Source organism: Perognathus longimembris, chromosome 3, assembly GCF_023159225.1.
Source record: "Perognathus longimembris pacificus isolate PPM17 chromosome 3, ASM2315922v1, whole genome shotgun sequence".
NCBI classification, from domain to species: domain Eukaryota; kingdom Metazoa; phylum Chordata; class Mammalia; order Rodentia; family Heteromyidae; genus Perognathus; species Perognathus longimembris.
This window is the reverse complement of record NC_063163.1, coordinates 114,163,934-114,191,513: the sequence shown is the minus strand read 5'-3', so window position 1 is coordinate 114,191,513 and position 27,580 is coordinate 114,163,934. Positions and strand designations below refer to the sequence as shown.

The window sequence follows — 27,580 nt, the reverse complement described above, 5'->3', positions numbered from 1 at the left end:
TCACAAGCCACTCCACTGTGCCCAGAGCGAGCACAGAGTAATGGTGTAGAGCCCCAGGATGGCCAGGTAGCTTCGGAAGAGCAGTTGATCAAAGCGATAGAGGAGCGCCAGCCACACCACCTTCTGTTGGTCCCCCTGCTCCTGGGTTTGGAGATGGTTGTTGATGGATAGAAGCTGGAACCAGATTTCCTTCAGGGTCCCTGACTGGACCCGGTGGTCTTGGTAGATTGGGAATTCTGCATGATAGAGGAAAACACTCCAGATGAATCAGGGGCTACCAAGACCCACCTGAACTTTTTCTTGAAACTGGTGGTCTTATCTTATGTTGTTTGGGGGGGGGTTGTATATGGGGCAATCAGCTGGGAGCTCTCAGATAATATGATGGTGTTGTCGATTGACTCGATCCATTTAGGAGAGTTTTCTGAACTACAGGCCAGTCCAGGTTGGTTCAATTAGAGTGTGGGAATCCAAGTGCCCTGTGGGGAATCACCATCTGGTGTTTAAAGCAGGAGTGGATAGTGAACACGGAGAATGCCTAATGCGAGTGGAAAATTGCCGGTGGGTGCTTACTTGTGTTTGAGTAAAGACACGAGGTTCTGAGTGTTTGACCTTTCTGCAGTAATCCTGCCAACCGTTTGGATATGTGCCAGTATGTACTTATGTCTCTACTTCCTGATGTCCTGTTACCTACCCCTTGGAAAATGCTCCTTAATCTACTACCAAAACTGCCAGGAGCAAACCTGTGCAATTGAACCTCTTAAAAGCAGAAAATGGAAAAGACTCCTTGAGTTGAATCATGCCTGTCAATTAAACTCATTCCTTACCTCCCATGTTGCTATTATGAAATATGAAGTACAAAATACCACTGTATGGGCAAACGTTCATCCATCATCATGATATTTGCTAAGTGGAACTGGCATTGGAGCTTCAGGGGCCTGGGATGTGTCTTACTTTTTTTTTTCACACTAAACAATGGGAACTAAAATATATACACTGTCTCTCTGTCTCTGTTACTCTCTCTCTCATATACACAGAGAGAGAGAGAGAGAGAGAGAGAGAGAGAGAGAGAAACAACTCTCATGCCAGAACTCTGCTATTCTGTAGTCAACAGCTCAGTAATTTTAGGTAATTGGACAAAACTGGAAAATTAAACCAGCTAAAGGTGAGTGAGGACTTGACCTTCAAGCTAAAATGACCCCTAGCAGGAGGCAGCCTTCTGTCCCCAGCAATAGATATAACACAAGCACTATGAAGCAGGTCTTTCAGATCCTTCACACATTCCAACCCTTGTCCCGGTGTTTCCCCAGTCTACACTGACACCAGCGTGATAACAAAGATAAGGCCAAGATCCCACGGCTTCTCACCAACCTGTTACCCCAGCACACTGGGCCCCAGAGTCTGTTCTGGAGCCATTAGCATGAACATCCCCCCGAAGGCACAGAAGGGGCTGCTCCTGCCCACTGCTCTGCTCACAGTGGAGGAACCTGATCAACACGATGGATTTCGACAAGCTGAGCACCAAGAGGGCCATGCAGACTGTGAAGAAGACGCCTAGAGAAGATGCCAGAGCGGAGAAGAGAGAGTTAGCTGGAGCCTCTGGAGCCTTTCCTTCCTCCAGTCGGAAGTGTGACATCAGACCGTCAACAGGAGGAGTGTAAGAAGAGTTGGGTGACACTAGAGCTGCTTACCAATCAGAGAGATGCTCCCTGCGCTCCTTGGCACCTCGTCAGACATGTTGACCCTGAAGACAGTGTAGCCCACCAACACATTGGTCTTGAACACAATCCTGGCACGGCAGTTGGGGGGCAGGTAGAAACTGCTCAGGTCCACAAGCATAAGGAAGATGCTGGGAATCAGCAGGCTCACCACATAGGCTAAAGGGCACCTGCGAATCACCACCTAGAGAGGGACAAGAAATCCATTCAGACAGACCCAGAGCCATGGAATTCCAGCAAGTCTGAACACTTTTGCATAAGGCAAAAAGTCTGTTGTTTATCTTAGAATTATCTTGGAGGCCATTTTGTGGTTTACAAAGGCCATACGCTAAGCTTAAATTATATTAAAAAGCTTTAATTACGTTAATCTTAGTACTCTTAATATGATTGACAGCAATAGAAGGAAGGCATTAGCACTTATTTCCCACTTGCTGTGTGCAAAACATAGGGCTGTTTTGTATGTTTACTGAATTGGATCCTCGTAACTTTAAGGACTAGATATTATCATCTCTATTTCACAAATAAGGAAATACAGGGTCAAAGAGGTTGGATTACTTGTCCAAATTTCATATAGCTGATAGGAAAAACTATCTTACAACCAAATCTTCCTTCTCTTAAAATATAATTCACTGTGCAATATCGTGTCTTACTTTCAGTTCGTTCTATCTCCTTCCTTGGAATGGAAGCGCCTTAGCTAAACCTGGGGAGCTATCAGAGTCTGGGAAGAAGTGAATACCACTAGAAAATGGGAACATTTCAGATGGAGGCCATCAAAAGTCTATTTGCAAGGTAGGGACTGGGCATCAAGGATCATAAGGAAGAGGCCAGTGCCCCGGGGCTTCTTGGGAACTGAGCTGATGCCATCCTTAGGCCTGAGGGAATTGAGAGCTAGGAGAAGTGCCTTGACCTGGTAAGAGAGGAGAGAGACGGGAGCTGTAGCTTTCTCCTAGGGACATAGCCAGCCTGGCGGTGACTCCGTGGGAGGGAAAAGAAGAAATAAGTAACTCCTCAGTCCCCTCCCTCCAATCTCCTTACACTACTCCCTCCAGTTCCCACCTCTCCTTAGCCAAGCATGACCAGCAATCCCATTTCTGCAGCCCCAGCTCAGTCTCCAGGAGCAAAGAGCAAGGAAGAAAAGGAAGAAGTAGATTCCTGGAGTGCGGTCAACTGAAGGCATCCACCTTACCATAGAGAGCCACTGAGTGGCTGTTGAATCTTGGAACGAAAGTCATACAATCATTGTTACTGTTGCCACTTTTCTTTCCTAGCTTCTCAGGGAGAATAATGGTGGGGGGTGTCTTCAAGAAACACATATTCTAGCCAGGTGTGATGGTGCACTCCTGCAATCCCAACATTGGTGGGGCTGGGGCAGAAGGATCACAAGTTTAAGGGTAACCTGGGTTACATAGCACCTAGAGACTTCAGGGAAGATATTATATGAAGGGAAGAAAGGTCGAGGAATATCACCCAAAAGGTACAGTAGGCAGATTGGTTAAATACATAGAGTCTAGACTCATTATAGACAGGGGGCAGGGTTCCAGTGTGCCTCAATTCTAAGATCCGGTAGGTCTGAGTCTAAGTTAACCTCTTCGTGCTTTGATTCTCCACCCCGTTCTGAAAAAGCAGTTTACTTTTACCTTGCCTAACAGCCTGGGAAAAATAGAGATGAGTGTGTGCTCTTTAAGCAGAAGTTCCTGTATCATTAGCAACACGCAGACATGATTCTTCTCCATCCAGAGGCTGAGGTAGACAGTAAGTAAAAATCGAGAGCAGAACCAAAGATGGGCAGTGTAGCTCCTCAAAGTCTCCCATTTCCAAGACAGTACCATTTTATCAGATCATCAGCCCCACCCCCCCCCCCCCCCAGGGATGTTGGGGAAGATGTGTGGGAAAAGCTAAGATAATGAGAGAGGCAGCTGTCCTCCTGGGCGTGTGATGTATTACAGCCATATAAGGTCCTGAATTTGGAAGAGATCTCAATGTGGTTTCATGCTCTGTTAGTGCTATTTAGAAATCTGTTACTTAAAAAAAAAGAAGTGGGGAGAAGGAAGGAAAGCAAAGAAAGAGTAATATAGTTGGGGTAGATATAGTCAAAAGACATTTCATGTATGTTGTAGATGTGATTTGGGCTAATAGAAAGAGGAAAGGGGAAAAGAAAATAAATGCTTGATTTTGGGAAAGGGGCCTCCCATTTTTTTTTTTAACATTGCATCAAGCCCTACAAATGATGTTATCCATCCCATCAGGAACGATTCCATACTGGGTGTCAACTTGGAGCAGCTAAAGGCAGAAGGGAAAGTATCTGGGTGGACAGTACGTCTCCAAAACAAGCTTTTCTATATCCATCTGGCTTACAAAATTAGAAAGCTGGAAAAACCTTTCAGAACCACTTCACCCATTCCCCAAGCTTTAGCAAGAATGTTTCTATTCCTAAACTAAACCAAGCAGTAGCTACATTTTTACACTGCCTTCTAGAACAAGAGACCCACCTTTGTCCTGGGGTGGAGTTAAAGGAAAAGCTATGATGAACTAGAGGAATTTCTCTACTAGCCCAGTACAAGCTAAAGTTAGCAGTTTTCAGAAATTTTCATGTTCTCATTTGATCTTCAGAGCCCTTTATTCCTTTGTTCAACAAACGTGAACTGAGCATGAGTGGATTGTCAGACACTACAATGAATACTGGAGATTTTATCCCTTTCCTTTTTTTCTCTCTTCTAAGTTCAGGGTCTATACACTGGTAGTTGGGTGTGTTCTAAGTCTGTGGATGTAAAGGAACTTGGTCTCAGATCAAAGCCATAATCTATATCTGATTTAGAATCTTAGGGGCTTTTAGTTACGTGACATTTTGGACTTCCTGTTGATACCAGAATGGACTAAGACTTGGTGGGGGATGTTTGGATGGGCAAATGTGTTTTGCATGTGAGAGAGACCTGAACTTGTAGGGCATGAGCAGAATGTGGCATTCTCTAGTACACCAGATAGTATTTCTAAATTGCATGTCCATTTGACATCCTCCAAATGCAATCTTATTTAGAGACAAGATCATTGGGAATTAATTAGTTACAATGAGTTTGTACTATAGCAGTATGGGCCCTTGGGTCCAACATGACTGGTTTCCCTAAAAGAGTAGAAACACACACAGACTGTCATGGGAAGGTGGAAGCCGAGATCAGAGTGTTGTACCTATAAGCCAAGGAATGCCAGTAGTTACTGGCAACCACCAGTAACTAGTTGAGCGGGATGGAATAATTCTCCCTCTAAGTGCCCAAAAGGTTGGGTCCTTCTTGGTTTCAGACTTCCAGCCTCCACAACAAGAACAAGATACATTTGGGAGTCCTTCATTACGGCAGCCTCATGAAGCTGAGAAAGGTGCCTTGTCTAGCATTTGCAATGTGGGTACAGAAAGAATGGATTTGACTATACTCTGTTATGTTTAGTTGGGGTAGGTATATGGTTCTGGAGTCCGATTGCCTGGGTTTGAGTGGAAGCTCCACTAGTCGCCCTGCAAGGCATTTCTCTGCACCCCGATCCATCAATTTATAAAAATGAAGTTGTGATGAGTACTTATCTGGTGGGAATTTGAGGATGGTATCTATAAACTCCTAAGGACGAAGAGCAAGTGCTCAATTTTGTGATTACTGTTATGAATCTCTGGGCTGATTTTAATGTTCATGAGAGACAGCATGATCCTTTTTCCTTCATCTTTGGACTTAAGCATGACTACTGAGGCTGATCCATGGTAAGAGCAGAGATATTGACTGAATGGCACTGATGTCTGTTAAGAATGCTTTTAGTTCCAGTGGAGTGGAAATGTGGAGTTATCCAAGTAGGGTCTAGCCCATTGGGGTCAGTCATTCCTAAGACCCTCCTGCCTCACAGATCATTCTAGAACCAGTAACTCAACAGAAGGTTGGGAGCTTCTGTATTACCAGTGGAGTAAAATGCTGCCCTCTACAAACCTGCCCCTACCTAGAGCCCATCATTCCTAATGGACTAAAAGGAACCGGTGTCTTTAAATTCCACAGAAGAGAAGAAAAAAAAACCCAACACTTTAGTTTCAGTCCGTGTTCTCCATTAGACACCCTTCAGGTGTTAGCAATATTATGCCACAATTTCATTATCCATTAAAGCCAGGTAATAATAAGTACACAAAGGTATTTGGAGCCTATTGATGTTAATGAAAGAGATCAATCTAATTCGGAGTGTGTATGTGGAGAGCTCCTTGGAGATGGAATAGACCCCAAGGTTGGCCTCTAATTGCCTCCTTGATAGCAGACCCCACCAGTACTCAATTTTGCATGACCGTCTTTAAAAACATCGTTGGAATTTTGACACCCAGACTCACGCTTCAGATGGAAGCCTGTTTCCCTCCCCTCCCAAGCCCCTTCCAACATTCCCAGTTTGGAAAGTTGCTTCTATTTAAATAAGATCCTTTTGCTAGAGTAAGGGCCCCTTGGATCTGACTGTAGGGTTGAATTAGATGAACAGGAATGACAATTTCCTAACTACTAGAAAGAAGGATTTCTAGGGTTTTAATCTCTGGTGCTCTCTCTCTCTCTCTCTCTCTCTCTCTCTCTCTCTCTCTCTCTCTCTCTCTCTCTCCTCTCTGATGGTGTTTAGAAGAATCTATCCCATTTGTAAACTGCACTTAATGGAAATCACAACAAAATTACCCTAATCTGGAAAGGCAAATTATGGTGGATAAAAATGATGATAAGAAAAACACCCTTCTTTCCCCAAAACACCCCTTTACATTTTTCCTAGGAGCGCCCTGTGGGTACCCCAATTCCTGCCTGAATGAACACTTTACGCAGTGTGAGTCTATCTGTAGTAGGGCTGATTTAGTTCCCACAGTGTCCACTGTTTCCCATCCAACATGAGTTTCTACATTTTTTTTCTCCTACCTCCTCCCACTTTTACCCTTATTCTTCAAAAAGAAAACAAAATCACTGCCGTACAGAAATCGAATGCTCACCCTGCTGTTTCTGGGAACCAGCACCTCCAATAATGTATTGGAGGGAACCTTCCCTCCCATGGTTGCTGGATTGGGTCCCAGGCTGCACACAGACATCCTTATAGAGAGAAGAGCCTTCTCCGGGCCCCCTGTGGAATGTAGTCCGACTCCAAGGCATCAGTGATGCCCTCTGATAAACAATACGTGTCCCAGCGCCAGCAGCTGTGATTGCGCATTAGCTGAAACTAACAGGGCATCCAGAGCACTTGATTTAGTGTAAGTGGCAGCAGTATATGTTAGGCATAGGATGGAGGTTTATTTAGAATAGATCGTTGTCTCTCCTGCCTGCCCCACCTGTCCCCAGCCTCCTGCAGGGCAGCCTGGACGGGAACACAGCAGGCGATTAGATTAGGAAAGAGATGGCCCTTTGCTGTCAGGACATTGGCAAGCCCAATGCTGGCGTGGAACTGGGCTCTGAATTTCCCATCACTGGACAATTGAAGGACAACAGGATGCCTAAAATGCTAAATTCAGAGTGAGATGCCTGATGCGAATTAGAGAACAATTAGTCCAGGCATGGTGCGTGTGGCAACTGGGAGCACGGAGCCTGAGAGGCTGAGAGAGATGGAGAAGCGTGAGCGTTATGGACATTACTTCAAATCTTCCTAAAGCTGCAGAATTATTCCTGTATCTTGCTAATACGGTCTGTGATGTTATGCAGGATCCTTAACTACTCTGTTTCAGAGAGATTTTCTTTTCCTTTCTCCCTCTCTCTGTCTTTCTGTCTGTCTGTCTCCTCTTTCTTTTTGTGTGTGCCGGTACTGGAGCTTGAACTCGGGCCTTGCTCTCTCAGTTGCCTTCTTCGCTCAATGTGGTGCGCTGCCACTTGAGCCATTCCTCCACTTCTACTGGTTAATTGGAGAATAGGAGCCTCACAGATTCATCTTCTCTGGGTTGGCTGCAAATTAGGATCCTCATATCTCAGTCTCTTGAGTAGTTAGGATTACAGGTGTGAGCTACAGGTGCCTGCCTTGGAAGCAAGCTTTTTTTAGGTAACCCATCTTAGTCTTCAGGGCATAGGCGCCTGAGGAAAAGTTCCAAGAGCCTGAGATGGAATGGATGCCAGCCTCTAGCAAATCTCCATGTAAACACTATAAGAGAAGAGGAACAGAGCAGTGAGGAGAAGAAAGGAATTGGTCTATGGTTCCTAGACTCCGGGACATCTCCCCTTGGTTAAGCAATTTCCTACCATCTCTGTTAGTCATACAGAAACATTTCAGTTACTGCTGAGAAGATCAAATTATAAAAGGGGACACGTAAGCACAAATAATGGGTGCTCCGTGAAGGGAAAAGGAATAGCTAGAGAGCCAGAGGAAGGAGAGAGGAGAGAAAGAGACAGAGAGGGAAAGAGCACTCGTGAGCGTGGTGTGTGTTCGCACACCTGCTTACCTGCCCCTCTCCTGCCTCTGCTTGCCTCCTCGGTGCAGTGTGGGTAATGGTGTGTGCAGGTTCTTGCAGTACTTAGTGGGAGACTAAGTTCCACCTCTCACGTGCTTGCCTCTCACATTTCCTTTAATGCTCTCCATTATTGGGGCTGCATTAATAATGTTTGCAGGCTGATATCTTTAAAATTAATGAGGTGTTTACTCTTAGCCAAGAAACCCATTGAAATTAAAAAAAAAAGAAGAGAAGAAAAGCTTTCTTGGTTTGTTTGTTTGTTTGTTGGCTTTCCTGTTTTCCTCACTTAAAAAGAAGTGGACACAGCCTGGGGGTGTGGTACAGTGCTTGCCTAGACTGCACAAAGCCTGAGTTTCTATCCTCTGCACCACAGACACATGGGAGGAAAAATGGACAAGTGGACCACAATGCACCATGCTCTCTTCACTGCAAAACCAAGCAGAATGCTCTGCAAGCAGTCTAACCTCACCTCATTGCTAGAAAGGTATAAGTTGTGATTTGCTATGAGTCAGTCCTATCCATTGGGTAGTGTTGAACCCTAGTCAAGTTTGAGGATCTAATTTAACAAGAGCTTTGCAGGGAAGTGGCATGCAATGTCTTCTGTCCTATGGAGGAGATTTGTGCTCTCAATCACCACATGGCCATTGTAATCACAACACAGCCATCATAACCACAACACCTACATCTAGTCTAAATGCACCTTCTTATTCCAAAGGCCTGTGTCCAGGACAGCCTCTGGCATGCACTCCAAAGCTGCCTATAATCTCTGGTTCTCAACTGGATTCATTACTTGACATCACACACACACACACACACACACACACACACACACACACACACACCACTACTCCACTAGCTGACTTTGTACACAAAAGCAGAGTGCCCTGCTGTATACCAACACCGAGAGTAGACCAGTTATGTAAACTTGGTACTGACCTCATGTCTGATGTTTTGCCAAGAAAACCAGAGGAGAGAGCTCCTTCTAGAAGGCAGAGCAGGAGGCTTGCACCTAGCGTACCTCCAGTATGCAAAGTTTCCTGAGAGCAATGTGGCCAAGATGCATCAGAAGAGGGTGGGTTTTCCACATGTCCTTCTTGGCATTTATTCCCTCTGACCCCAAAGCTACTAGTGGCTTCTGTGCTTCCTGCAGGCAAGTAGAGACTACCTCTTCAGATAGTCAGTTAATAATATGAACATTTTAAAGCATTGTTTGTGGGGCTTGAATTTGGGGGTCTGGGCACTGTTCTGCTCACGGCTAGCACTACCACTTAGAGCCACAGTTCCACTTCTGGTTTTTAGGTGATTAATTGGAGATAAGAGTCTCGCAGATTTTCCTGCTTGGGGTGGCTTCAAACCATGCTCCTTAGCTCTCAGCCTCCTGAATAGCTAGGATTACAGGCATGAGCCACCAGCACCCAGCTAGTAATAGGAAAAGTTTATGCATCTTTATCCAGAATTAATCCATAACTATCTCTATTAAAGGTTGCATGGTTTCTGTCATATGTGGTAGCTAGAATTAGCCTATAAACCTATAAGTAAATACATTGAATGGTATACAAGTGGTTACAAATGTATTAATGGAACTAGGATAGATTCAAGGGAGACCTCCAATAGTGTAATACTTTAAAAAGGAAAAGTCAAAACCCAACAAAATAAACACCAAGAAACAGGTACTTGCAAGAAGCAGGGTAGGGCCAAGGGAAGAAGGATAGATGAATCAAGAGGCGAAGGGGGAGAATGCAGTAAAAAACAAACAAACAAAAAAAACCAACACAACACAATGTATATGCTACGAAATTTGAAAAAGTAAGGGAAGGGGCGGGTCAGAGGACTGGTGAGAATGTTGAAAGAGATGACACTGGTCAAGGTGCATTGTAATCATCATCTGTTCTGTTAAATGGCAGCTCTTCCATATAACTCCTTAAAGATAATTAATTTTTTTAAAAGAAAAGAAAACCTGAAATAAACAAAGAAAACAAAAGAACAGGGCAATAGTGTTAATGAGACAACTTGTTGCTGTAATGGTGGCTGTGTGTGTGTGTGTGTGTGTGTGTGTGTGTGTGTGTGTGTGTGTCCCTTCGTGGCAATTATAAGCAATCATGTTTGTATGTAATGGAAGGTTTGAGGATTTCTCCAGTAAGTGGGGGTTCAGGTCCCTGGTGTCTGAACCTCATTTTCTCTCCATTCACTTGTGGGATGTCAAGACAAAGATCCCAGGATTTCTCATTGGACCTTTGCTCTCTGGAATACCCGAGTTCAGACAGATATCTAGAGCCCTCTCACCCAATGGCTTTGGGTGGTAATGAATAACTTATATAAGCCAGAATGGAGATTCCCCGGTCCAATACAGAAGACCAAGCGCAGCAAAGAAGTGGGTGGCAAAGGCGAGAAGAGGAAGCACCTACATTAAACTGAATCTGCGCGAAATCCCCAGTGCTGGTGTGTAGGACATGGTACACTGAGGACATGGCGAGAAGGTCCCACTCACTGTCATTCAAAAATGCCTTCTTGTCGTGTTTGACGTCTTCCCTGTGCCTCAGGAGGCCCAGGTCCACATCCTCCACTGGAAATGAACAGAAGTCATTTACTTTCCTGCTAGAAAGAGGTACCAGCATTTCTAGCTCCCAATTCTCCTGACCTCACATGCAGTTGTACTGGTTTTCTTTGAATTAGGGAACAGAGGCGAGAAATTAAATCTTTCCAGTCGTTACAAAACAAAACTATGGATCTAGGGTTTGGAGTTCACTCTTGCATAGTGTGAGAAAGACTGTGCTGACTTCTGGAACATTCTCATTGTTGAGTCCTAATATTGTGGTCATAAATTAACAGCCACCAAGGCAAGTTAATGACTTTGCATCTGGTCTAAATTATAGCTGAATTATTACCTGGAAGAAAAGACTTGGATTTTTAAATAGCCAATTACATGCAAGAATACAAGAGATGGGAAATGATAATATAATTTCATCTGTGCATGGCAAGCCAGCCTTGGTGTGTTTCCCAGCTATTTACCCGTTTTCCTGAGTATCTCTCTCTCCTGGTTTACCTGTGTGCAGAATGCTATTGAAGGTAAAGCTGCAATTCTGGACATCAAATGGAAAAGCATAGGTCCGTAAGCTGCATGCAGAGACTACTTGGATTGGCTTAGAGTTCTTAATGGTCCCCGATGAGTTTATATAAACATAGGGAAGGTCAAGAGATCGCTCAATGTCCACACTAATAAACAGCAACAAGAAGAAAATTCATTACAGAGTCATTTAAAAACATACCCAGAGCTCAGAGTTATTATGAGATGGGAGAGACCATAAGACTGAGGACTCGCTTATCTCTGCAAAGTTGATGTACGTCTCTCCAGACGATGGTGTATCTCAACACAGATGGGCTGACCAGTGACAGAGTCATAGGTTAGCTCATTTGTTACTGCTGCATGCAGGCATAAACAAGTGAACTCAAACACCAATAACCAAAATTATATATTAAATAATGTCAATTCGTGGTACCTACCAAGGACCAGACACCTGCCTCTCCCCCCAAGAAATGCTTCCCAAGAAACCCTCAATCATGGAACCAGTAAAGCTCTTCTTTGTGGCTGTTCCTCATAGCCTGGAGTCTGAACTCAGAGCCTTATGCTTGCTGGTCCGGTGCTCTACCACTGAAGCCACATCCCTGGCCCTTTCTAACTCATGGTACTTCTAACCCGACTGTTTCTAATCTTCAACTTGAGAGAACTTAAAGTAGCAACAATCGAGAATCATCAGCCACTGGCCTGAGTAGTCTATTTGGCTAAAACCTCATAGAAATCATGGTGGTACCTGGAGTCCTAGCATTTGAAGTTAAGGCAAGAAGGTTGCTGAGATTGAGCCCAGCCTGGGCTACATAGCAAGACTTTTGTCTCACAAACTAAAACTAGAAAGGGATGGAGGCATGACTCAAGTAGTAGAGCACCTGCTTAGCCAGCACGAGGTGAGTTCAATCTCTAGTGCCACCACCAACAAACAAACATCTGAAATACACCCCAGCACACTCACAACTCATTAATGATGATATCCGGAGCCCAGATGGCACTGAGAGGCAGGGAGATCTCTTTAATCTCATCGAACTTGCTGGAGTTCCAGGACAAGAACTCATCATTCCAAACCTGTTAGGAGTAGCCAAAAGGGAAACTTATCAAAATGCAACAGGAGGTCTGCCTTACTAAAGAACTGAGAAGAGATATGAATTACAGACTCAATTTGTCAGTCCCTTAGTATTGTCTGTTAGGAAAAGAATTTCCTATCCAATTCCTTATAATGGTAGTCCCAACCAGATTCATGGAGATAGTTAGATGGATGGATAGATATCAATAAATATATCTTGAATGGATTCTAATAAATTAACCTACATAAGGGATATAAATGCAAAGAGAATATTCCTTAGAATGATTGTATTTCTTTTTTTCTTTTTTTTTTTTTTTGGCCAGTCCTGAGGCTTGGACTCAGGGCCTGAGCACTGTCCCTGGCTTCTTTTTGCTCAAGGCTAGCACTCTGCCACTTGAGCCACAGCGCCACTTCTGGCCATTTTCTGTATATGTGGTGCTGGGGAATTGAACCCAGGGCCTCATGTATATGAGGCAGGCACTCTTGCCACTAGGCCATATCCCCAGCCCGATTGTATTTCTTAACATCAGGAATCCAGCATGCATAGAAGGAAATAGTCACTTACCTCTTGGTACCACACTATTGTCTTTAGTTTTTGATTCTGTACATCCTGCAAAGAAAATATACAACCATAGAATGTAATGACAATCAAAGGCAAATTTAACACTAAAGACAATTCAGAAAAAGAAAGTCCAACCTAATTAAATAATGCTGATCTTATAAACATAACCTGCCTACCACTGTCACCTTGAGCTTTACTGTACTGTCTGTGACAAAATGGCACTTTGACTGCACTTGAAATCCTGAATGATTTCCTAATCTTTCTTCCAGTCAAATTAGTTATACCACTATTAATCAAACTAAAAAAAATGATAGTCTCAGCTGCTAAAAAGCTAAGAGCAAACTTCCATTTTAAATTAAGATACTATTCATAATCTTTCAATGAGTATTATTTCAATTGATATGACAGCCACTTGCGTTAAGTTACCTTTTGCTTACAATTCTCTGCTTATAAAGAAGACTAAGTTTAATGAAACTGAAGTATATTTTAGAAGATATAATTGATGTGATTCCTTGTATTTACAAGATCTCCTAAAATAACAGCAACAACAATAAAAAAATCTCTTTGCCAAATATTTTTCATATCTTAACTAGTAAAGAACATTTTGAAACTCTGATGTTCTTGGGGATTCAAAGAAAAGAAATATCTCAAATCATATGCAAATATCATCTTGAATGTAAGAGCTAAGACTAAAAAACTGTTGGAAGAAAACAGAAGTGATTCTTCATCATTCTGAGTTAGGTAATATGTTTCTTAGATACGACAATAAAAGTAGAAGCAACAACAGAAAAAAATCAAATGACATTACTCAATAATATAAAGCAAACATTAGTAGATCTAAAGAAGAGATAGACAAATACAACAATAATAGTCCAACACTCCCTCTTTCATCAATGGAAAACACTATCCAGAACAAAAATAAAATGAAATAAATCAACACAGAAACATCAAAGACAAACTATAGAGCAAGTAGACTTAACAGACATTCAGAAAAATGGTTCATCCAACAGCTGTAATATTCTTCCCATCAGCACATGAAATATTTTTCAAGTTAGATTATATATTAGGCTACAAAACACGTTTCAAGAGTCATTAAAATCATAGCATGTATTTTCTCTGATAACAAAGGAATAAGACTAGAAATAGGCAAGAGGAACTTAAAAATTGTAGGACATGAAGCCCTATTTTACTGGTGGGATTATTAAATGATGTGGACACTTCAGAAAAAATAGTCTGGTGATTCCTTGAAGGTTAAACTTGGAGTCATCAAAAACCCCAGCAGTTATTTTAAGGATATAAGCATGAGAATCAACTACATAAGTACATCAAAAAAGTATCTGTATGCATTACGAACAGTATTCATGATAGTAGAAAGTGGAAAATAACACAAATGTCTACCAATGGATGCAATGGATAGACTATACGAGACCCATACCATAGAATGTTATTGGCAGTACTGGCTCATATACGCTACAACCACACAGAAACCTTAAAGACATTATGTGCAGTGAAAGAAGTCAATCACAAGATACCATTTACTGCATGGTACCATGCCTAGGAATGACCACACTACATATTTATAGATTGCTACAAATCCATAGAAGAGAAAGAAGACTCATGTTTACCCAGGACTGGCATGGATGGGATTTCTCTTTGAGAATACTTTGAAATTCGATGGAGGAGATGTCTGCAAAGCTCTGTGAATCACACATACACACGAACAAACAAACAAACACCGAATTGTATACTCTGGGGAATTTTGTGGTTCGACTAAGTATTAATGAAACTATTTTTTAAAAATTGAATTAATCTACAAAAGGGAAATTATTTATTTATTTATTTAGTGACAAAGTATCAATATATAAATCAAGTCTTGAACTAACTATGCAACCCAGATTGGCCTCAAACTTGTGATCCTCCTGCCTCAGCCTCCTACTGAGTGCTGGGATTGTGGGCATGACTGACTGTCCCTGGCTGGGGCTATCATTTTTTAAGTTGTGCCCAGGGTATTAAAGGAAAGCAGATATTAAACTCCTAAGGAGTTCTCTTTGAGCCCCATGTTTTTCATTTCTTTCTGTGGACAATCTGCCATTGTGAACTATACTCTTAAAATAAGTAGATGGAAAATCCAAGATGAAAAAATATGAAAGAAAATGCTAAAAAAAAAAAAATCTTCCCTTGCTGACTTGGTTCAAAATTAGAGTGTTTAGGTAACTTTTTATTTCTGTAACATTTAGCCTATAGCAAATATTCAGTAAATAACTGATGGGGGACTTGCTGACACGGAAGTAAATAACTCATTTATCTTCCCCCATACCCCAAACACATTAGAAATATGCATTCTTTGTGTACTAGGTCAAGACTACCACTCTAAAGAATTGAGATGGGGTCTGGGGTGGAGGGAGACTTGCAGTTCATGAAGTTGATGTATATAGAATTGTGCAATGCACAGACTAGACATCACTGCCAAAGAGATACCATAAGCTTTTAGATTAAAATTTCTCCGTTTATGACCAAGAAAGCAAATTGTTATTTCCTAAGCATGCCTTGCTAAGCACCCAAAGAAAGAAGAAATGGTGAACAGATTCAATTCACCCAACTTCAGTGGCTCGACAAAGACTGGTAGAATCTATGGGTTCTACAGATTTTTATGGGCTTTAAATAGATACTTAGGAGAGGCAGGTTTTAAAGTAGTATGCAAAGAGAAAAGATTGCATTCACAAATATTTCCCCAAGGAACAGCTTGCAGGGGGACCAGAGGGGACTCAAAGCCATGATTGGCTCAGCAGGGGTCCTGGTAGTTGGGGGAAAAAAAAAAAAGTCTTCTGCTGAGAGCTCAGGCTTGGGGGACAGGGATTCTTTGCAAGTTTCACCAGCTGAGAAATCATGAACTACATCATATCTTACCCACGAAGGCACAGAAGGCTCCGTTCTAGGCTTAGTTACAATCAGGGAAGACTCCCCACTGATAGAAGAAAAAAATATGTTTAAAATGTAGTATATATTACTAAGAAATATAGCGGCTTAACTATGCTTTCCCAAGAAAGATTGCCTTTACATCTATAAATGTCCTTACTAGTTTTTTTTTTTTTAAATCACTGTCCTGTCAAGTTGTAAATGCTGTCGATTCAATCAGATGGTTGGGAAAAGGCTCTCTTGTTTTATCTTGTCTTGTTTAGACTGGGGTTTGAACTCAGGGCCTTATACTGGCTTGGCTGGCACTCTACCACCCGAGTCATGCCTCTAGCCCTACTTTTCACTGGTTATTTTGGAGGTAGAGTCTCTTGGACTTTTCTGCCAGACTAGCTTCAAAACCCAGAGGAGCTAGGACTACAAGCATGGCCACTAGCAGTTCCCAGCTACAATCCCTGTTATAATGTTTCATTTTTACTATCATTTTGTGTAGTTGATTCTTATCCATTTCATATTGGTGCCCCAGTTCCTCTTTCTCTTCTTGCCTATTGTTTCATGTACATGTAACAATAACATTAAGACTTGGTTTTTTCCCCCCAAAGATTTTATGGAGGTATTTTGGAGGACTCGTCATTCAGCCCTAAAGAACACAATGTCAAAAAGTAGTTTGAGACTAAAACAAAATTCTTTTTTTTTTTTGTCAAAGGAATCAAGTTTCTCAATGCCAGCTGGTGAACATAATTGGTTCTCTGGTGACATTATTCACAGCTTCTTTTTCTGCGTATTTCTTTCCTCTCTCTTTTTCTTTAGATACCTTCTATCTTGCTTGTTAAAGAGCAAAGGATATTTCAGAGAATTGGAATTCATTAGTCTTCCTAACAGAGGGAGTCTATTTAGATCTAAATTGGTGGTTAGCAAATATACAGATAATTCCCCCACATTCTTATTTATCTTTCCCAGTTTCAAAGACTATAGAAACAGATGCCTCAACGTCTGGCTGGGAGGCGCTAGTCAATGGACTGGAATACAAAGGTAGCTGGGAATTCGGAATCGACAAAACTCAATAGAAGCAAATTGAAGCTCTTCACTGTTGAGTAGATTATCTCTATAATCAGATTTCCCTAAGGTACTCATAATACCCAGAAATGCTAAGACAAGACTGTAGTCTTTTATATAAACAAAACCAGAGGCAAAACATAATACTGGAAATAAGGTGCTTCAAGGAGAGCTGAGATGCCAATTCTTCATCTCACACTCAAGCTCCCAAGCAGTTCTATGGATGGCAGATGCATCCAACAAGTTATCTGTTCACATTGGGAGAGTCCTGGAATGTGCAGAATCTGTGCAATTTGATCAAAACTGTCCCTGTCTCCAGTTAGGCTAAGTTTAGGCTTAGCCAATCTAAATATAATAAGAGACATTTGTATTTAGAGTAACCAGGTCATTAATAATGATAATCCCAAATTGGGCATGGTGGTGCATTACTGTAATCTCAGTTTAGGAGGGAATAAAAAGCAAGAGCATCATAGTTCCATGCCAGCTCAGGCAAGAAAGTGAGACTCTTATCCCCAGTTAACTACAAGAAAAAATAGAAGTAGAGCTGTAGATCAAGGTAATAGAGTGCTAGCCTTGAGCGAAAAAGCTCAGGGAATGTGCCCAGGCCCTGAGTTCAAGCCCCATGACCAACTAAGACACAAAAGAAAACAAACAAAAAAATCAATAAGTAAAATCAAATGGCCTAGATTGAAAATAAAGGAATGCAAAGAACACCCATGAAAAAACATATTTTTAAAAACTCCAGGAAGATTATCAAAAGGATGAGGGACATTTCATAATGATAGAAGGATTGGTTCATCAAGAAGAAATGGAATCACCGGGCGCCAGTGGCTCACACCTGTAATCCTAGCTACTCAGGAAGCTGAGATCTGAGGATCACAGTTCAAAGCCAGCCCAGGCAGGAGAGTCCAGGAGACTCTTATCTCCAATGAACCACTAGAAAACCAGAAGTGGCACTGTGACTCAAATGGTAGAGTGATATCCGTGAGCTGAAGAGCTCAGGGACAGCACTAAGGCGCAGCAAGCCCCATGACCAAAAACAAAACAAACAAACAAAAAGATAACGGACCTATATGTGTCTGTACCTAATAATAGAGTTTCAAAATACGTGAAGTAAAAGTTGGCAGAGCACGAGGACAAAAAGGAAAATAACAACTGTAATTGTGCATTCTAGCATAGCACTTAAGGGAATTAGTAGAGCCTTTAGGTCAAAACAAGACGTAGAAGATTTTAACACTATCAACCACATATATTAATTTGATATTTACAGAGCAATACTCTATTCAACATTGGCTGGAGCAACAAGACAATTAAAAAATAGAAATATAGACATTGAAAAGAGAGAACTAAAACTATCTTTATGTCATGAAAACACGATCTTCTATATAACCAATCTAAAAGAAGGTACCAGAAAAAAAGTCTCTCAAAGAGAAATCAGGATCACCGTTTCCAGGGACAATAGGTATCAGTCGATTGGGTTTTGTTTGCTCACTTTTTCTTCTTTTCTATTTTTTTTTCCTCTTGGTAGTACTTAGGCAGGTGCTTTACCACTTGAGCCCTGGTCCTCAGTCTCTTTTCGCTCTCTCGATTTGGGAGGCAGAGTGTTCATTCCTTCGTGCTGAGGCTGACCTGGTCCTGGATCTTCCTACCTGTGCTTCCCTGTGTAGTGAGGAATGATAGCTGCGCACCATTGTGCCTGGCCATTGTGCTGCCCTCACACCCAGAATGGAGTCTGAGAACTTTTCACCTGGGCTGGCCTTAAGCCATGATGCCTTATTCTCTGCCTGCCAAGTAACTAGGATAATAAGCTTGAGCCCTCATGTCTTGCTTTTTTTTTTTTTTTTTTTTTTTGGCCAGTTCTGGGCCTTGGACTCAGGGCCTGAGCACTGTCCCTGGCTTCTTTTTGCTCAAGGCTAGCACTCTGCCACTTGAGCCACAGTGCCACTTCTGGCCATTTTCTATATATGTGGTGCTGGGGAATTGAACCCAGGGCTTCATGTATATGAGGCAAGCACTCTTGCCACTAGGCCATATCCCCAGCCCAATGTCTTGCTTTTTAATGCCTTAAAAAAAAAAAGATAGAGGGCTGGGGATATGGCCTAGGGTTAGAGTGCTCGCCTCGTATACATGAAGCCCTGGTTTCAATTCCTCAGCACCACGTATATGGAAAAAGCCAGAAGGGGCACTGTGGCTCAAGTGGTAGAGTGCCAGTCTTGAGCAAAAAGAAGCCAGGGACAGTGCTCAGGCCCTGAGTTCAAGCCCCAAGACTGGCAAAAAAGAAAAGAGCTGCTCTCTCTCTTTCTCTCTTTCTGTCTCTCTTTCCTTTTCCTCTTATAGTACTAGGGATTGAACTAGGACTTTGCAAGATGCTAGGCAAACACTCTACCACACTCTACCACTGAGCTACATTCCCATACCTGGATCTCTTCTAAAATATACTATTATCACTTAAAAAAAAAAAAAGGTAAGCCAGGTCTCACATCTCATTCCTGTAATTCTAGCTACTTAAGAGGCTGAGATATGAGGATCATGGTTCAAAGCCAGCCTTGGGAAGGAAAGTCCCTGAGACTCTTATCTCCAATTAAACACCAGAAAACTGGAAGTGGAACTGTGGCTCAAAGTGGTAGAGAGTTAGCCATGAGGGAAAAGAGGTCAGGGATAGCGCCCAGGCCCTGAGTTCAAGCTCCATGGCCACCCTCCACCCTAAAAAAAAAAAAGTAAACCATAGGAAAAGATAGCTGTTGCCATCCCTGGTTTCAGCAACATACATAAAATATGTACCTCAATCTACGGCTTTAATGCTTAACATATCTTCATTCTATGAGACTTGCTACGCTAGTTGATTTCTACAATATGACTTGGGGGCTGAAAATTATGATTTTCCAAATAAACACTTTGCCTCACGCTAACTGCTAAAGTGAATCTAGCACACCATTCCCCTCTCGGTTCAGCAAGAGAACCTCTCCCAGGCTCCTGCAGAAAGCATCGGTAGTTTTAAAAGAGGATCAGCAGAATGAGAAGGCTCAATGTGGCCCTTACCACATCCAATACAGCGTGGACCAACAGATCCAGGTAGATGGTCGTGGCCTCCGCCCAGTTGTGAACGGGTCTCACTTCCTTGTGATAGTGCTGTAGTAGCTGCGTGGTGAGATTATACAGGACAGAGCCCCTAGGATGGGGCATCCCTGCAGCTAGAATTCCTGAAAAAGAAAGCTATCGCTGTGAGGATGAAAACAAGAAGCATCTTTTAGGAGATTTCAGACCGCTGGGGACTTCGTGGCCCTTCGTGGAATAGGGTCTTCAGCTCACCCCAATCTGCATAAATTCACAGCCAGCTGGGAGGCTCTCTGGCAGACACTTCTTTAAAGGAAATGGATGGCCTTAAGTACCTAATAGAGAAATTTCATCGTAAAGAGAAAATAAATCAACGCCACCTCAAAGAACGCAAAGTCAGGTGCAACTGCCTTTCACGGCCATCAGTCATCTGAGAGACAGACTCCTTTTTCAAACTCCTCTGTCCATCCCCCCCAGGCATGGAGATGATCACCTCCACACTTAGCCAAAGCTTCATTCCTTCCTTGGTTTTTGACTTGTCTTGTGCCAGTCTTAGGCTTGAACTCACAAACTGGGCACTCTTCTTGAGCTTTTGTGTTCAAAGGTAATGCTCTACCACTTGAGCCATAGCTCCATTTCTGGCTTTTTTTTTTTTTTGGTAGTTAGCTAGGGGTAAGAGTCTCAAGGACTTTCCTGCCCAGGCTAGTTTCGAACCCTGGTCCTCAGAGCTCAGCTTTCTGAATAGCTAGGATTACAAGCATGAGTCACTGGTACATGTCCCACCCTCCTTTTTTTTAATTTCTGATTTTTCATTTTTATTTTTACCCTTTTTTTTTTTGCCAGTCCTGGGGCTTGGACTCAGGGCCTGAGCACTGTCCCTGGCTTCTTTTTGCTCAAGGCTAGCACTCTACCACTTGAGCCACTTCTGGCCATTTTCTGTATATGTGGTGCTGCGGAATCGAACCCAGGGCCTCATGTATACGAGGCAAGCACTCTTGCCACTAGGCCATATCCCCAGCCCTTTATTTTTACCCTTTTAATTGACCTTATTTCTTTTTTAAATCATTATCTTGTACAAAATTATTATCTTGTGCAAGACATTTCAATTATTTCTTTTTTAATTATCTTTAAGTAGTTGTACAAACCGGCTTCAATTCAACATGTCAGTTTATGAGGACAATGTATCTTGATCCATTTCACCCCTTCCAACCTTCTCCCCCAACCCCACCAATCCCCTCAATTTTTCATTTTTCATGGACCCCAAAGTAAGTTCCCTGTGTGGATTTCTATAGAGTGGAATTAATAAGATTTCAATTCATGCTTTTCTCCTCAAAACTCTTTTTTCTCACATCGTCTGTCTTTGAATAAAATGCACTTGTCAGAAAATGAGATCTTTGTTTTGGGAACATTCTGTCTGGGTCCAAGGAATAACCATTTCCTCCTGACCTAGGAATCTTGATTTGTAGAGGAGCCTTTGATTGGTGCCGAAGCTGAGGAAGCCGGGCGAAAGCAAGCAGGAGAAATGAGCACCGACAATTGGAAGTGACAAATTTGTCAGGGCTCTCTCTGAATTGCAAAAAGATATTTTGTTCACAAGCTTCACCGGTCCCTAAGGGGATTCAAAGCTTCGCTAAGTCATTGGACTGGAGCAAATTGCATACCTCCCGACACGGTTACGTGATGAAATCTATCTGTTGTGTCCTGCGTTTGAATTCGCCTGGGCTCTCGCTGGTTTTGATGGCTATTTTGATGAGCTGCTGAAAGTTGGTGGGCTCCAGCAGGAAACTGTAAATGAGATCGCATCTCCCAGTGTGACAATCCTCTTGATACCCATTCCTTTATGAATGATGTCATGTCACTGGCCGCCATCGGTAGTGATTTCTAGTATGTCCATGTGGCCAAAATACTCACAAGGAGGCGGGAGGGCTCAGTCCCTGACTCCTTGTGGGGCAGTGTAATATTCCCTTTCAATAACCACCGGAACTGGGAATCTAATGAGCATTTTAATTTCCTAATTATTCACCGAAGAAGATGCTGAAAATGGCAACAGCTACTCAGGCATGCGGGACTGAAGTGGGGAGCTTATAGACGGGGCAGCATTTTTAGGGCTTTTCTGAACTGTTATTGTCAGAAAGTATGCTGTGACTCTTTCTACCTGAGAACGTTTCTCACTTGCCTACCCCAGGGGAGGGAAGTCAGGAGCATAAAGCAAAGCTGGCCCCTGGTGTTCTTCCAAGAAGCTTAGCTTGGGGAAGCTTCATTTTTACCTCACTCGGGAGCCCCTAATTCAAGTCTCAGTTGGGAAAATGCTGAAGTGTATGTGATTGGATACAGGCAACTACCTGAGACATAGTTAAAAACATAATCCTGAGGAATAAGTGCATGTCCCCTGCCCCTTCTGCTCATAAAGACGCAAATTCCTCCTCATTCCTTTCCTAGGAATCCATCCGCAGGTTTCCTGTGGATAAACACAAACTTTCTAGAAAGTCTCAAAGTGTTTATAGGTCAGAAGAGAAAGTTCTGGAAAACGAGGGCTTAGGAACAACAGAGAAATCCTAGAAAGAGAAAAATTATCAGGAAATGGAAGTGCCCTTAAATAAACTAAAAGAGGAAAAGAGTCCCTGGTTTAAGATAGGCAGAAATAATAAATTACATTTCTACTATAAATGCAAATTTGCCGGAGGAGAAAGATCAATGACAGGAAAGAGATTAAGGATTTAAGTGACCATTAATTAACAGTAAGCGATGCCCTTTGAAAGCTAATGTGACATTCACACGAGCAGTAAATGACTCTCAGTTCAGTGATGTTTCAACACTGATGGGAGCTATCAACAGACCAGGATTCTTTGAATGCTAATAATCAGCTTCATATAATTCACTTGTGCGGTTTCTGAGACATAGATTATGTTAGGGACTGAGCTATGATTCACTTGAAAGATTTTTTTTTTTAGAGAGAGAATATAATAGAAATGTTCTTTTGCCTTCCTTATTTTGTTCATTTTGTATTCGTTTTTTTGTGCTGGCCTGTGGCTTGAACTCAGGGCTTGAATACTACCACCTAGCTTTTTCTTGCTGAAGGCTGGCTCTTGACCAACCACTTGAGCCATAGATGTACTTCTAGCTCTTTCCTGGTTAATCGCAGCTAAGAGTCTCACTCGAGCCATGATCCTCAGATCTCAGCCTCCTGAGTAGCTAGAGTTACAGGTGGGAGCCACAGGTACCTGACTTTATTTTCTTTGTTTTTATGAGCCACTCTTTCACATACCATCTATCTATCTCCAGTGCTTGGGGTACTTTTTGTTTGTTTGGTTTTGGTTTTTGTTGCCAGTCCTGGGGCCTTGGGGTACTTTTTGATGCAAAGATCGATTCTTAGTACACATCTCTACATACTTGTTCCTATATCTGAGCCATTACAAGGATATAGAGAGTTAGATGATGTATGGTTCCATTGACTACTTATGGTTCCATTGAATACTTACTATATGGACCAGGCACAGGGCTAAGTCAACCTTTTCTGTGAACCATCTCATCCAACTTTGTCAACAATCTTAGCAGCTAGGTTCTAGGAAGGTGCGTGATTACGCGCGATTACTGCCAATGAGGGACCAGGAGCTCAGTGCAGTTAAGACTCTCCGAAGTCCTAGCTTGCAAACAAAGGAGCTGGACTTCAAGCCCAGCTGGTTTGCAACCCAAGCCCGAGTGCTTCAGCGTGACTGACTCTGAGACGACCACGAACAGCAACAAGTCAAGTCTGATATGTGGCCTGGTGTAAATTCTTGAGCCCACACCACCAGGGCTGTTTTCTGTGGTTGCTTCCAGATTATGAACGCCTTATATGTATGTCACACCTAACAATTTTACAATCTTATTTTGATCTTCATGAATTTATGGCGACTGAATACCTAAGACATCCATCACGTGACTAATGAGCACTGAAGTCAGGGACACCATTCTGTCACACAGGCACCTTGCACCCCAGCACACACACACACACACACACACACACACACACACACACACACACACACACCAGCACACCAGGAGCAGCCCGGGATCTGTGATTAACTTGGCCTTTTATTTCTAGATTATGTGGGTATTAAGCCAGTAAAGTTCCCAAGGGCAAATTTCTTTGTCACAAATGTTCTATGACCCTACCTATGCAGAAGGCTGAGATCTGAGGATTGCAATTTGAAGCCAGCCAGGATGGAAATATCCATGAGACTCTACTTTCCAGTTAACCAGCAAAAAGCCAGAACTGGCCAGGCACTGGTGGCTCACAACTGTAATTCTAGCTACTCAGGAAGCTGAGATATGAGGATCATGGTTCAAAGCCAGCCCAGGTAGGAAAGTCTGTGAGACTCTTAACTCCAGTTAGCCATCAGAAAACACACAGTATTCTTAGTATAACTGTGGCAAAGCATTACTTAAAAGACACTTTTTCTCCTATAATAACAAAACTAGCACATAAACAAAAAGCACTAGAAAAACTTTCTTCATCTTCTTTATATTTTTTATTCTATTTTATCTCAATTTCATAGTGGCAAATTGTTTTCTGCAAAGGAATCCATTTGGCATGTAATAGAATTTCCTCTCTCTTGTTTTTTTAAAGTATGATTTTTATCCTTTAAGTTAAATGTACAAGATTTTAATAGTCATAAGTGGATATTTTTCTTCTTGACTCAATAAAAAGCATTTCTAACTTTTTTTTTTAATTCTTAGTTTCCTGGCTGCCCAAATGCCTTACTCGTGCATGCAATTGTCTTGTTCAATTGTCAGCTACATTTTAAAACTTGGGAATTCAAATAGGAGCTCCAAGAAACCACAAGAAAGTAGAGTATTGGAAAATCCCAGAATAAACATAAATGCTTGATTTATAAAGCATCAATTATGTGCTAACATGGTTAGAATCAGTAGTGCTAATAGCACTCTAAAGAATAGTTCCAGAATTTCTGAGGTATGATTATTACCTTTTATTGTTGTTCTTTAATTTATGTTTATTTTTAGTTTGGTTTGCCTTTTATTTAAGTCATTTTTTTCTTTTTCTTTTTCTTTTTTTTGCTATTTAGCACAAGCTGGTCTTGAAGCTGTCATTCTACCACGGCCTCCCTAGTGCTGGGGTTACAGGTATGTGCCACCATGTGCAGTTCTAAATGGTTGGTTAAGATAACATTCAAAATTCGCAAGACTTTAGTACCTGCCATTTAAAATACACCCATCTTACAAAACTAGATTTGATATGAGGTCCGTAATATCAAAATAATGTACAGATCTCTGTAGTCATGATAAATCCCTAAGATTCTTTCTCTGGATGCTCCTAATAAAGCTTGCAATAAAGCCAAGTCTATGTCCAATCATAAATATACATTATCTGTACTTAAAGGAAGATCTGAAAAGGATTGCCCTAAACGTTATATAAGTTGCTACAGAATATTTGATTTCTAGAGAAGCAGAGATTTAACAAACAACTGTAATGTTTTGGCACCCATTTCTAGCTCTGTTGAAAAAGTTTCACCCTGTGACACACACCCACTCACACACACACACACACGCAATTGGAGGAACAGTTAGATTGCTGGTCTCTGAGTAGCTTGGTAGGCTGGCATTTTACCGATGCGGAGTAAGACTGTCCAATCATGAGGCATTGGGAGCACAATTGTGTACATCGTCTCCAGCGTCTGAGAGTTAAAACTCAATGCCTTGTAAAATCATTGGAAGAACTCACCTGTGGCAGACACCAGGACACAGGGCCACAGAAGAGACATCGCACTTGCCAATTGCTCTCCAGCAGCTACCAAAGAAGAAGAGTGACCACTCATCCGCCAGACGCGATGCTGCTCACCCTTTCATGCCAGAGTTCCTCTCCACTCTGTTCTGTCAGCCCGTTCTATCCTTATTTATCAGCGCTGTCTTACAAACCACTGCAATTAGACCAGCTCCACACAAAGGTTGTGGAATTAATGCCATCACAAAACTCCTTAAATGTCTCCAACTTGGTTCTGTCCCAGGATTCGATGCTGGCCAACAATTCCATCTCCCTGACAAGAGATAGCTAAGTGAATAATGTAATACAAGTGGAGCCCCTAAGGAAAGGAAATTTCACACTAATATGATTTCCTTTACAGCTTTTACCTAAGGCAATGCTCTTGCTGACATTTAGGACACTAATTTCATTAATAATTGAGATCCAAATAGCTGTCTTAAACCAGGCTCATGCAGTAGCATCTTCAGCATTTGGGAATGGTCATTAGACTCACATTACAGAAAGCTAATGGGAACTTGGTATCGCCTAATAAAGAGCAAGCACAAACAATACAATGGAAAAGGTGCCTTTGCTTTCTTCCCAAGCACTTTTAATTAAAAGAAACATTGATTTTTTTTTATAAATAGGAATGTTTCTTCCAATTTTACTAACCCCCCCTCCCAATTCAGCAAGAAGCTTATCTTAAAGAAATGCCTCCAAGACTATTAAACATGAGAACTATTGAAGTTTAATATCATTCAAGAAAGGTTTTGGGGGCTGGGCACTAGGGATTCATGCTTATAGTCCTAGCTATTTGTGGTTCAAATTCAGACCAAGCAGGAAAATATGTGAGAGTCTTACCTGCAATTTAATACACACACACACACACACACACACACACACACATTTACACTTACACAAAAGTGGAGCTGTGGCTCAAGTGGTAGAGTACCAACCGGGAGTGAAAAAAACTAAAGGATAGAAACAGCCCTGAGTTCAAGCCCAGTACCAACACACACAAAAAGAAAAGGGTTTTTTGTCTGTTTGTTTGTTTTCTGATTGGATACAGGTTCCGTCTTCACTACTAAGACTAAGTACATACAATACTGTATAATAATTCTATCTTCCATAGGCTGACTCTCTCGGTGTTATAAAAACAAAACCCCAATTTTATTCCATTTCCAACATCTGCCTGCTTTTTATTGTAAGTAGAATTGTGGAGGCACAGATTTGAGCTAAATTTTTTACAGAGCAAAATGAGGGTTGGGGGAAGAACATATTGGATTCTTCTGCTCCTAATTACTCAGTCCCTTTGTTTAGAATTCATGAAATTCTCTACCTAATTTTCATCTACTAATAAAATAGAGCTTGACTGATTTTCTGTTGTAGAGGAAGGGAGTTACAAATATGAGAAGGAGAGAATGAGGATGAACTCTGTAGCTAGGTAGATAGCTAGGTAGATAGATAGATGATTTATAGATGGGTAGTTGATAGATGATGAGAGATGATAGATAACGATTAACATGACATTCTAGCCATACCTCTGAGCAAGACAGGACTCTAAGTCAAAGCATCTGAACATAACTCCCCTCCCTTTCCTTGCCACGGTCTCATATGCCCATCTGTTATCAGAAGGCCATTACTAATGATGTGTAATACAGGTACATTATGACCTTCATTAGCTAATTTAACAACAGTCTGATGATCCTGCCCATTATAGCTCTTGGCTGATGATTCCTTCCAGAATGGGCAAAGTTTTGTGTGAGTGACTTTTTTCTTCAAAATAGTTCACAGTCAGATGCTTTCTGGCACAAATTCCCTTATTCAGGGTCAGATCTCTCATTTTCATTACCATCTTGCCTGGGTTTAGTTGATTGACTCAGTGCTTTTAGATTTGGTGTCATCTGTCACCCAGCCTTCATTTTTCATGAAAATGGTCTCTTTTGACTTACCTTCAATACGGCACTTCTTGTCTAGAGAGAGCGTGGTACACAT

At 41.9% G+C, this 27,580-nt stretch overlaps 1 protein-coding gene across 1 annotated transcript; it reads right to left on the bottom strand.

Annotated features, from left to right (window-relative positions):
* Positions 1–27,580, bottom strand: Htr3b (5-hydroxytryptamine receptor 3B). Its single transcript, XM_048340752.1, has 10 exons — positions 27,538–27,580; positions 25,568–25,633; positions 19,831–19,991; positions 12,826–12,870; positions 12,153–12,262; positions 11,171–11,340; positions 10,533–10,690; positions 1,689–1,899; positions 1,369–1,551; positions 1–236 (listed from the first exon to the last, which is right to left on the bottom strand). The coding sequence occupies exons 1-10, from the start codon at positions 27,578–27,580 to the stop codon at positions 1–3; spliced, it is 1,383 nt and encodes a 460-aa protein (XP_048196709.1).

What these genes read in the sequence shown, in the direction of transcription:
- Htr3b (XM_048340752.1), bottom strand. Translation starts at nt 27,580, where the DNA reads ATGTGTACCACGCTCTCTCTAGACAAGAAGTGCCGTATTGAAG. An exon ending in CAAGAAGTGCCGTATTGAAG is followed by an intron (nt 25,634 to 27,537) that starts GTAAGTCAAAAG and finishes CTTCTTTGGTAG; the next exon opens with CTGCTGGAGAGCAATTGGCA. An exon ending in GATATCATCATTAATGAGTT is followed by an intron (nt 11,341 to 12,152) that starts GTGAGTGTGCTG and finishes GCTGTTTATTAG; the next exon opens with TGTGGACATTGAGCGATCTC.